The 12,304-nt window shown below is 41.6% G+C and overlaps 1 protein-coding gene and 1 long non-coding RNA gene across 2 annotated transcripts in view; one reads left to right on the forward strand and one right to left on the reverse strand.

Annotated features, from left to right (window-relative positions):
* Positions 1-1,529: 1,529 nt before the first annotated feature.
* LOC132345531 (uncharacterized) lies at positions 1,530-4,361 on the reverse strand. Its single transcript, XR_009494931.1, has 2 exons — positions 3,931-4,361; positions 1,530-3,373 (listed from the first exon to the last, which is right to left on the reverse strand). It is a non-coding gene; the product is annotated as an uncharacterized lncRNA (long non-coding RNA).
* A 99-nt stretch (positions 4,362-4,460) lies between these two features.
* Positions 4,461-12,304, forward strand: part of MRPL1 (mitochondrial ribosomal protein L1) — a 70,852-nt gene continuing 63,008 nt past the window's right edge. The window contains 1 exon segment of the mRNA NM_001101844.2: positions 4,461-4,513. Within this exon segment, the coding sequence (NP_001095314.1) occupies positions 4,483-4,513 (31 nt within the window). The 5' untranslated portion in view covers positions 4,461-4,482.

The following is a 12,304-nucleotide window of genomic DNA, read 5'->3' on the forward strand; positions in this document are numbered from 1 at the left end:
GGAGAGTTCCTTTTTTGGTCCAATCAGAGGATCCATTTTCAACTTGAACCCCAAATGGGAAGTGACTCTTCTTGCAAAGGAGTTTCCAGCGCAACTGGAAGATAGGTGAGGAAGGCAGAGAACACAGGCTAAGAGAACTACAGGGCTGGGCAAATATTAAGAAGCTTTTTCCAGGGAAATCAGCCAGGCATGCAAGCACCTGGCATGATGCCAAGACTCCTGGAGAGTAAAAGCCTTCCTGGAAATCAATTGAGAAAAGTTGCTTCAAAGTGAACTTTGAAGAAGTGCATAAGTACTTGCAGTATTTCTGCAAATACTAATAAAAGTTCTCATTTAAAGAAGGTGACATCCTAGCACACATAGGAATAAATCAATTAAGAATTATTCAGATATTGGAAGAAAGGGTACTAGAACAGCTTATTCATTTTGCTTCTCTGTTTAAGAGCTCTCACTGATTCCTTAATATAATGACAACATTTAAAGAGTATACCATACCTGGCACAGGTATGGTAGTAAGTACTTCAGTAAATATCTCATTATTAGCCCCGTATCACAGGTAAGGAAATTGAGCCCCAGAAATGTATAGTAACTTGCCCCAACTCACACAGCTAGAAAGTGATAATACTGGGATTCAAATCTAAGAAGTTTTGTTCCAGAGCACCACTGCTTAAGCAAAATTGCTCTATTATTTCTCTTTAATGAGAACGTCATTAAGTCTTAAATATTCAGAGGCTTGGAGTTCCCATTTCAGAGGGTGCATTTTTGTGGTTTTTACAAGTCTCAAGCTAAATAACCTCTTTATATATTTTTGTATAGGGACTCTGGACCCTACCTGACTGATGCTATCAAGGTCTGACTGACAATCAGGTGAGCTACACCTCTACAGGACATTGTTTCAATAAGGCTACTATCACAAGCATATTACATGCTACTCTGAATCCACATATTGGATGTTTAAATTCTCTTGTTATAATACAAGACATAAAAGTTACACACATGGGGGCCAACTGATTCCAACTATGAAAAGGAAGGGATGTTGAATCAAAGGACCAGCACCTGTAATTTGGATGTTTGCATTTTGTCTGAGATAAATTAGGTGAACTTGCTCTAATTCTGGCATTTACCCTCATACGAAATTCATTTTTAAGCATCATGAGAGCAATGGCTATTTTATTCACTCTATGTATGCATAGTCAAAGGGCACTGCTTGACACGTGGTAGGCACTCAGGTATTTGTGAAAGGAAGGGAGGAAGGGAGGAAAGGTAAGGAGGGAGAGAGAAAAGAAAGTTATAAAGGTATATTAAATGTCTTTGAATTTTTTTAACAGCCCTAAATGTGTGTGTAACCTTTGAAGTAACTGTTTAGGTGTTGACAAGCCAGGCCAACAAAGTAGAAGAAAACATATTTCATGTAGAGGAGTACAATATGCAAATATGAAATAAAGCATTTGTGAAATTTCTACTTTGATCCAGTCCTATGGGCAGCTTCATGGAAGCAAGTTTGCAAGTCAATAATTCAATAAGTATAATGACTTATTCAACAAATATTTATTGAGAGCCTCCTACCTGCCAGGCAGGTAGTATGTGCTGAGGTCACAAAAATGAGTAAGACACCATTTCTGGCCACAAGAGCTCAGACAATTAGTGGGAAAGACAGATACATGGTGGTGATGGTCACACAACTCTATAAATTAAAAACCATTGAGTTACATAATTTAGATTGGTGAATTGTATGGTATGTGAATTACACTTCAATAAAACTGTTAAAACAGAAAAAAACAGGTACAGGTATATCAGATCAGATCAGATCAGTCGCTCAGTTGTGTCCGACTCTTTGCGACCCCATGAATCACAGCACGCCAGGCCTCCCTGTCCATCACCAACTCCCGGAGTTCACCCAGACTCAAGTCCATCGAGTCAGTGATGCCATCCAGCCATCTCATCCTCTGTTATCCCCTTCTCCTCTTGCCCCTAATCCCTCCCAGCATGAGTCTTCTCCAGTGAGTCAACTCTTTGCATGACATGGCCAAAGTACTGGAGTTTCAGCTTTAGCATCATTCCTTCCAAGAACACCCAGGACCAATCTCCTTTAGAATGGACTGGTTGGATCTCCTTGCAGTCCAAGGGACTCTCAAGAGTCTTCTCCAATACCACAGTTCAAAAGCATCAATTCTTTGGCACTCAGCCTTCTTCACAGTCCAACTCTCACATCCATACATGACCACAGGAAAAACCATAGCCTTGACTAGATGGACATTTGTTGGCAAAGTAATATCTCTGCTTTTCAATATGCTATCTAGGTTGGTCATAACTTTCCTTCCAAGGAGTAAGAGTCTTTTAATTTCATGGCTGCAGTCACCATCTGTAGTGATTTTGGAGCCCAGAAAAATAAAGTCTGACACTGTTTCCACTGTTTCCCCATCTATTTCCCATGAAGTGGTGGGACCAGATGCCATGATCTTCGTTTTCTGAATGTTGAGCTTTAAGCCAACTTTTTCACTCTCCACTTTCACTTTCATGAAGAGGCTTTTGAGTTCCTCTTCACTTTCTGCCATAAGGGTGGTGTCATCTGCATATCTGAGGTTATTGATATTTCTCCTGGCAATCTTGACTCCAGCTTGTGTTTCTTCCAGTCCAGCGTTTCTCATGATGTACTCTGCATAGAAGTTAAATAAGCAGGGTGACAATATACAGCCTTGACATACTCCTTTTCCTATTTAGAACCAGTCTGTTGTTCCATGTCCAGTTCTAACTGTTGCTTCCTGACCTGCATACAAATTTCTCAAGAGGCAGATCAGGTGGTCTGGTATTCCCATCTCTTTCAGAATTTTCCACAGTTTATTGTGATCCACACAGTCAAAGGCTTTGGCATAGTCAATAATGCAGAAATAGATGTTTTTCTGGAACTCTCTTGCTTTTTCCATGATCCAGCGGATGTTGGCAATTTGATCTCTGGTTCCTCTGCCTTTTCTAAAACCAGCTTGAACATCAGGAAGTTCACGGTTCACGTATTGCTGAAGCCTGGCTTGGACAATTTTGAGCATTACTTTACTAGCGTGTGAGATGAGTGCAATTGTGCGGTAGTTTGAGCCTTCTTTGGCATTGCCTTTCTTTGGGATCGGAATGAAAACTGACCTTTTCCAGTCCTGTGGCCACTGCTGAGTTTTCCAAATTTGCTGGCATATTGAGTGCAGCACTTTCACAGCATCATCTTTCAGGATTTAGAATAGCTTAACTGGAATTCCATCACCTCCACTAGGTTTGTTCGTAGTGATGCTTTCTAAGGCCCACTTGACTTCACATTCCAGGATGTCTGGCTCTAGGTCAGGTATAAGCCTTGTACAAAACCAAGAAGAGGTGGCCATAACTCAGCCTGGGAAGGGAAGAAGTATGCTTCATCAATGAATAGAGCCTGAGCTGAAATCTTAATTAAAAACGAAACAAAACAAAACAACCAAAAAGTTACCTAGGTGATATGTACAGGACGTTCCAGAGGGGACAGAATGAACAAAGGCATGGAAGTGAGAAACCAGGTATGTGTACGGGGGTGGTGGTCGGAGTCGGGGTCGGCGGGTGGGCTGTTGGCAGGGCTTTAAAGCCAGAGAGGTAGGCGGAGGCCAGAATCGAGCTCGAGGTAGTCGTGAGAGGGTTTTATTTAAACTGGAAAGTGTTACAATTCGTGATCAGATTTGTTTTAGATAAGCCACACCATCAGCTGTGACGTAATGGAAAGGATGCTGATTTCCCACCCCACCCCCCGCCCCGGTCCCCGCACCCGCCCCCAGTCAGAATAACCTGTGCGTAGGGCTTGGGTCTGCCATTTTAAAGCTAGAAGTGTTATATAAATTTGTCGTCCTGTTAGTCGATTGAGCCTAACAGCATGGTTTGTCAGCAGGGGGAACATGGAAAGTTGCTTAATGTTCAGATTACCTTAAAACCACGCTGATCCTGCGATGAGTGAAAAAGAGTTTGTCAGTGAGTGGGACACAGCCTGGCTAATTTTTAAAAAGTCTTTACAAGGCTGGAAATGTGGTGCTGAGAGTTGGTGAGATTCTCCAGATCTTCTGCTTTTCGTATTCTCCTGGGTACTCTCACAATTTATTAAAATGATCGTTCTAAGTACGCTTGTAGAATCAAATAAATAAAAAGGAATAAAATAGTTGGAGCATCGCCAACAGGACCGCACTTTCCAGGAAGGGCAGATTTTCCCTGAAGGAGGTTGAACCGTCGAACCGGAACCACGAACACAGGCCCCTACGCAGCACGAAGGACTGACGGGAACACCGCCACGGGGCACCCTGCTGTCCGCCCTCCCCTGCCCCCCTTCTTGCCGGCTCGAAAGTCTACTTTGGTTCCCGCCCCTTTCCTCTTGCGCTTTCGAATCCCTTCCCCCTCCGCCATTTCCGGATGGGAACCCTTTGTAAATTTCTTTCACGTTGAAGCGTGGGACCAATTTCGTCAACACAATCCGGAGTGGTTAACATGGCGGCGACCGTAAGATGCTTCGGTAGAGGTAAAACAGAGGGTCAGCTGGGCTTGCGGGGAAAAATAGTTCTGGCGCGGGGTCTTCTCCGGCTGCGCACTGCAAGTCGGACACTCCAACGTGCGGGTCTGCACTGGGGGCTTGATAAGTCTGTTAAGTCGCTCGCTCAGTCGTGTCCGACTCTTTGCGACCCCGTGGACCGTAGCCCACCAGGCTTCTCCGTCCGTGGGATTCTCCAGGCACGAATACTGGAGTGGGTTGCCATTTCCTTCTCCAGGGGATCTTCCCAACCCAGGGATCGAACCCAGGACCCCCGCATTGGAGGCAGACGCTTTAACCTCTGAGCTACCAGGGAAGCCAGGGGGCTTGATAAACCTCTACTTTTTCTTGGCTCTAAGTTCTCCAGAGGGTCGTTGATACTCAAAAGCTACCTCATAGAGGTTTTCACTCCTTTCTGGAGCTGTCCACCCTAGGACTGAAGTGGGAGGGAGATGTACATGGACATCCTTCCAGCCGCCGTAGGGAAGGAGTCAGAGACACAGTTTTGTCTCCGATGCTGGAGATGTGGGCTGCGAGGACGGGGGAGGAAAGGAGTTAGAATCAAAGGTTATCATTCTCTCTTTGCCACGTATTCTTCTCATGGCTTTCAGGATGCCTTACTCTCTTAATTTCCTTTTTATCTCACCTGTCGTTTGTCACATTACTTTGCTGGTTCGTCTTCCTATTTCCAATCTCTTACCTTGGAATGCCTCAGCAGCCAGGATTCTCCATCCTTCAACCTCATGTCTTTGTATCTGAATTCACTCTTTTGGTGATCTCGTCCAAGTTGTGTGGTTTGACTGTTGTCTGTATCTTAATGGTTCTCAAAATTATCTACAATAAGTACTTGAACTGTAGATTTCTAAACTACTCTCTATTCTAGATCTCCAATTGTATATCTAATCAGCATCTAACTAGAATCAAACTCATTGTCATGACCTGGAGTCTTACCCGTCTCATTTGATGGTAACTTCATCCTTTAAGTTGCCCAGACACAAAACCTCAGAATATTCCTGACTCCCCCTCTTTTTCCTCACACTTCACATTAAGTAGTTGGCAGATCCTTTTGGTTGTACTCTCAAAATAAATCCAGAATCTGGCGGCTTCTCACTACTTCACTGAAACGACCTTCCAGGCCATTATCACCCCTGACTTAGATTTCTCTACAATCTACCCTCAACAAGTAGTCAGATTGGTTCTTTAAGAACATAAATCAAATCACGTTGCTCCTATGATCAGAATTCTCAAAACCTCCCCATTTTTCTAAGTTTTAAGTCTTTAGAATAACCAATAGCTGTGCTGTCCATTTTGTTATCCGTGATTGAGCATTTTAAATGTGGCTAATCCGAATGAGTGTGTTAAACATGTTAGATTTTGAGGATGTGGTACCGAAAGAGGTAAAATATCTCTAATTTTTTTATATTAAAAACATGTTGAAATAATATTTTGGCTATTGGTTGTAATAAAATGTTAATTTTTATTATTAATTAACTTTTTTTTTTTACCCTTTTAAAAATTGTGACTATTAGAAAATTATTCCTGTGGCTTACATTATATCTCTGTTTGACAGCACTGACCTAGGGTCTTCCATGTCATTTGGTGCCTGCCTTCTCCTCCCTCCACTCACCCAGTTTACCACCCTGAGCTCTTTTTTCTCTTCTTTACTCATTGTACTCACAGCAGCTTCTTTGTTCCATAAACACACCAAAAACATTCCTTTGTTGGGAGGACTTTTTCTCTCAAGTGGAATGGGCCTGGAACACTTTTTCTAGGTATTTGCATTACTGACTTTCTCAATTGTTTCAAGCCTTTGCTCAAATGTCACCTTTTTAAAAGGGCCTACCTTAACCTTCTTATTTAAAATTACAACTAACTTTCCCCTTGATTCTCAATTCCTTTTACCCAGAGGGTTTTCCACTGAAGTGCAAAAGTGAAAGACTTGCTCATTTGTCTCCACTCTTTGTGACCCCATGGACTGTAGCCTGCCAGGCTCCTCTGTCCATGGGATTCTCCAGGCAAGAATACTGGAGTGGGTAATCATTCCCTTCTTGAGGAGATCTTCCTGACCCAGCAATTGAACTCAGGTCTCCTGTATTGCAGGCAGATTCTTTACTGTCTGAGCCACTAGGGAAGCCTCAGGGTTTCCCATTACCACTACCATATTATGTTTATTAGTATTGCTTCTCCTTACTACGATGTAAGCTCCATGAGCAAAAGGATTTTGTTCGTTTTGTTTATGAAATACTTAAAGCAGTGCTAGCACATTGTTTCATTGGCATAATTATTGTCCAATAAATGATGAATGAATACATGGATCTTCAACAAAATGCCACTCCTCTTTCATACGTTGTAAATTCAAGCTAGTTTTAGAAAAGGCAGAGGGACTAGAGATCAAATTGCCAACATTTGCTGGATCGTTGAAAAAGCAAGAGAGTTCCAGAAAAACATCTATTTCTGCTTTATTGACTATGCCAAAGCCTTTGACTGTGTGGATCACAATAAACTGTGGAAAATACTGAAAGAGATGGAAATACCAGACCACCTGACCTGCCTCTTGAGAAACCTATATGCAGGTCAGGAAGCAACAGTTAGAACTGGACATGGAACAACAGACTGGTTCCAAATAGGAAAAGGAGTATGTCAAGGCTGTATATTGTCACCCTGCTTATTTAACTTATATACAGAGTACATCATGAGAAACGGTGAGTTGCAGGAAGCACAAGCTGGAATCAAGATTGCTGGGAGAAATATCAATAACCTCACATATGCAGATGACACCACCCTTATGGCAGAAAGTGAAGAAGAACTAAAGAGTCTCTTGATGAAAGTGAAAGAGGAGAGTGAAAAAGTTGGCTTAAAAGTCAACATTCAGAAAACTAAGATCATGGCATCTGGTCCCATCACTTCCTGGCAAATAGATGGGTAAACAGTGTCGGACTTTATTTTTTTGGGCTCCCAAATCACTGCAGATGGTGATTACAGCCATGAAATTAAAAGATGCTTACACCTTGGAAGGAAAGTTATGACCAACCTAGATAGCATATTCAAAAGCAGAGACATTACTTTGTCAACAAAGGTCCGTCTAGTCAAGGCTATGGTTTTTCCTGTGGTCATGTATGGATGTGAGAGTTGGATTATAAAGAAAGCTGAGTGCCAAAGAATTGATGCTTTTGAACTGTGGTGTTGGAGAAGACTCTTGAAAGTCCCTTGGACTGCAAGGAGATTTAACCAGTCCATTCTAAAGGAAATCAGTCCTGGGTGTTCATTGGAAGGACTGATGTTGAAGCTGAAATTCTAGTACTTTGGCTACCTCATGCGAAGAGCTGACTCATTTGAAAAGACCCTGATGTTGGGAAAGATTGAAGGCAGGAGGAGAAGGGGACGACAGAGGATGAGATGGTTAGATGGCATCACCCACTCAATGGACATGAGCTTGGGTAAACGCTGGTAGTTGGTGATGGACAGGGAGTCCTGATGTGCTGCAGTTCAAGGTGTCACAAAGAGTTGGACACGACTGAGCGACTGAACTGAACTGAATGAATAATGCTTAAAGTAATTTGAATCCAGGTTTTGCTCTCATTAGTTCACATTTCCTTCTTTCGTTAAAGAGATATTTATTGTGTTTTCATTTGAAAAAACACTGGGTTTTGTGTTAGAAACACAATAGTGAACAAGTTATATACATTCTTTGGCCATGGTGCTTATCTATTGAGAAGCAGACATTAACTGGATTGTTCTTTCCATAATTACAGATGTCCTAAGTGCTGTGAAGGAAAAGTACAAGTTGTAAGAGTGCATGTGAGAAACCTTAGTCGATTCTGAGCCTTTAGGGAAGACTTTTCTGAAGGAATAAGCTTAAGTAGAGTCCCTGAAAGATCACTCGATAGTTATGAATTAGCTTTGGGAAGTGGGGATTGCAAAGTAGTAGACGAGAATGTCACAGAAGGAGGGAAGATTATGTTTGAAAGTCTGAAGGTTGTAGAAAACTCGGTGTGTTCAAGTAACTCAAAGGAGGCAGTGTATTTGAAGTGCAGAAAGCCTAAGAGAGTGGTGTTAGATGAAGCTGCCTAGATAGGTTAGAGGTAGCTCACGGAGGACCTTGTTAAGTATTTACTTTATTTGAAGAAGCATCCAAGTGTTGTAAGGATATGTGATTTCATTTTTAAGTCATCCCTCTTAGTAGGAGGAGGGAAAGAAATGAAGAGGGCCAAAGACAGAATAGTTTGGAGTCTGTTGCAGTGTTTCATGTAGTAGATGATGGTGGCCTGCACTGGTGCTTATGGTGGGAAGGCAAGGACTAGATGAATGCGATCTCCTGGGGAAAACAAGGATTATAGAGTTAGGTTGAGAAGTCCTGGGGATCTCTAACCTTTCAGTATCCTGTGTAAGAAAATCAGCCAGCAAAGGTGATGGATTAATTTCCATCTTATTGCTGTGGGGTAGGGGTGGGGATGACTTTTGAGAATGAATGCAGATTTAGTTAGGTTTGTAAGTAGTGGAGGAAATTCGGAGAGCATCTGCTTTCTCTGAAGTAGCAAGTGAGGTTTTCTGCTGAGAGGAAAAGAAATATATTAAAGGAATATAATAAAACACTACAGATAGATAAACTGATTACAGAGGAATTGAAAATACAGATATGTTCTAATAGTGCTGTTTCTCTGTTGTTCAGTCACTAAGTTGTGTCCAGCTCTTTTCCAACCGCATGTACTGGGGCCCGCCAGGCCCCTCTGTCTATGGGATTTCCCAGGCAAGAATACTAGAGTGGATCGTCATTTCCTTCTGCAGGGGATCTTCCTGACCCAGGAATCAAACCCATGTTTCCTGCATTGGCAGGAGAACCATCAGGGAAATCAACAATGCTATTTAAGTAGTGTTTTTGTAGTTTGGTTTTTTCCTTAGTCTGAGGCAGTTTGATACCTGTTGAAAATTTTAATTTCTGGTTGTCATGACTGGGGATTCTTGAAAGTAGTGTTGATTATTTTATAGCAGGTTGCAATTGATGCAAGAGAATTATTATTATTTTGAGGATCCTGCCAAGGTTGTCGGGTTTTTGCTTAATACAGTTAGAATTATTTTTTTGAAGTGTTTGCCAAATCGTAAGTGGATAATTGCTCTTCCTTCACTTACCATATGTGATTTTTCAAGATAGCTGGCTTTAAAAATGTGGGGGATCTCCTCCTAGACAGTTGCGTACCAGCATAGCCCACTCAATTTGAGATTCTGAAGGGCAGGAACTGGATCTCATTAGTCTATTTCTCTTTTTTTCCCCTACCCATTAAAGCCCTTTGTGCCACAAAGAATTCCCAGTAATAAACAGGTCTCCTAGACTGTCTCAGATGTCATTTCCATACACTCATAGAATTCACAGTTTAGGTGGTTTTCCTGTACTTGTTGCTTTGTTGTGGGATATTAGAGATGAAATTGAGTTGTTAGGCATGTGATGCCATTTGAGCTAATAATGAGGGGAAGGCCAGGGCAAGATCTGGAGCTGGTCCATCCCAGTCAAATATCACATTAAATGTAAAGACCCTAAGGCAGGAGTTAACCTGAGGGACTGGAGAGATTCAGGGATCTGAAAGAAGGATCAGAGTGAGGAGGTTAGAGAGGGGTTTGGAGTAATAGGCAGGGACAAGCTCACATAGGGGCTGGTAGACCACAGTGAGGACGTGGGCGCTCCTCTGCAAGCACAGCGCTCTGCACTTGGAGGCGTAACTCACGAAATGAATTCATTTGATGTGTAGACAGGTCTCTAGTTTACATGCTCTCAGTTTGTTGAATGGATTTTAAGATTCTGGATTTTAATAGTCATTTTACATGAAAACTTAGTTGTGGAGCGCCAATTTAAAAAATGGAGTTTAAGTGAATTCAGCAGAAGATATAGATGATCAAACATGAAAGCATACTCAACCTAACTCTTAAGGAAATGCAGATTAATACAACTCCGTATACCATCTTTCTTCTGCTAGATTGACAAAAGACCAAAACATTTGGTGACAGACTGTGTTGGCATGAGTGTACGGAAATAGGTAGCCTTTTCATTGTTGGTGACTATGTGCATGGCACTGTTATTGCAGAGAGCGGTGTTTATCAGAATTGCAAATGCTCATATCTTTTGACCCAGCACATTTCCATCTTGAAATTTATCCTGTGAAATACTTACTTGTGTGCAAAATGGTATTTGTACAAGGTCATTCCCTGCAGGATTGTTGATAATAGCAAAATATTGTAAATGACCTGATGGCTGGTCACTGATTAAATCATGATACAACCCCACAGTGTCATACTTTGCAGCTCTAAAAACATAGTCTTTATGAAGTGATGTGAAATTATTGCTGTAATATTTTCATATGGATGTACCGTTATGAAAGGTATACATGAGATTATATATATGTGTGTAGATATATATACATCTCTTATAAATAGGCGTGTATGTCTATATCTGCTTGTGAAAATGGGCTCTATCTAATACCTTTACATGAAAAAGCAAGGTGTAGGACAGTGAGTGGGCTTCCCAGGTGGCTCAGTGGTCAAAAATCCACCTGCCAGTGTAGGAGATACAGGAGACATATGTTTGATCCCTGGGTCGAGAAGATCCCCTGGAGGGAAGAAATGGCAACCCACTCCAGTATTCTTGCCTGGAGAATCCCATGGACAGAGGAGCCTGGGGAGCTATGGTCCATGGGGCTGCAAAGAGTTGGATATGACTGAGCACGCACACAGACCTGTGACGGGCCATCTGACTACTCCTTAAGCAGGGCTGTAAAATGATATCTTACTGTGATTGAAATTAATATTTACCTGCTTGCTAATGAGACTGTACATTTTTCCATATAATAATTCATTGTTTGTATTTCCTTTTCAGTTAGAAATCGATTCATCTCTTTTGTTTATTTTTCAGTTGGGTTGATCTTACATATTCTGGGTGTTAATTCTTAGGCCAGTGTGTGTGTTACTATTCTCCCAGTTTTTGGCTTGTCTTTTCATTTTCAAGTATCTTTTGATAAACAAGTGTTCTTTTTAAAAAATTTATTTATTTTAATTGAAGGCTAATTACTTTGCAATATTGTGGTGGTTTTTGCCATACGTTGACATGAATCAGCCTTGGGTATACAATGTGTTCCCCATCCTGAACCCCCCCTCCCACCTCCCTCCCCATCCCATCCCTCAGGGTCATCCCAGTGCACCAGCCCTGAGCACCCTGTCTCATGCATCGAACCTGGACTGGCGATCTATTTCACATATGATAATATACATGTTTCAGTGCTATCGTCTCAAATCATCCCACCCTCGTCTTCTCACACAGAGCCCAAAGGCTGTTATTTACATCTGTGTCTCTTTTGCTGTTTCATATATAGGATCATCGTTACCATCTTTCTAAATTCCATATATATGCGTCAGTGTACTGTATTGGTGTTTTTCTTTCTGACTTACTTCACTCTGTATAATAGGATCCAGATAAACAAGTGTCCTTAACACTAACAGAGTCACTTTTTAGTGCTTTTGGGTTTTGTTTGTGAAATTGTTCCCTCCTCAAAGGTTGTAAAGATTACTTTCCTATATTCTGGAAGTCTTTTAAATTTTGCCACTCACATATAAGTCCTTAGTCCATCTAGATTTGATTGTGTGTGTATGGTATGAGATAGGGATGTAAATACACTCTTCCCTATTGATAATCACTTGTCTTAGCGCCACTTATTGCATTCTTTGCCCAGTGATTTGCGATAACATGTCTATCATATTTCCATATCCATCTGTGCGTAGGTCTGTTGCTGGGCTGTTTAT

This window comes from Bos taurus, chromosome 6 (genome assembly GCF_002263795.3).
Source record: "Bos taurus isolate L1 Dominette 01449 registration number 42190680 breed Hereford chromosome 6, ARS-UCD2.0, whole genome shotgun sequence".
NCBI lineage: Eukaryota > Metazoa > Chordata > Mammalia > Artiodactyla > Bovidae > Bos > Bos taurus.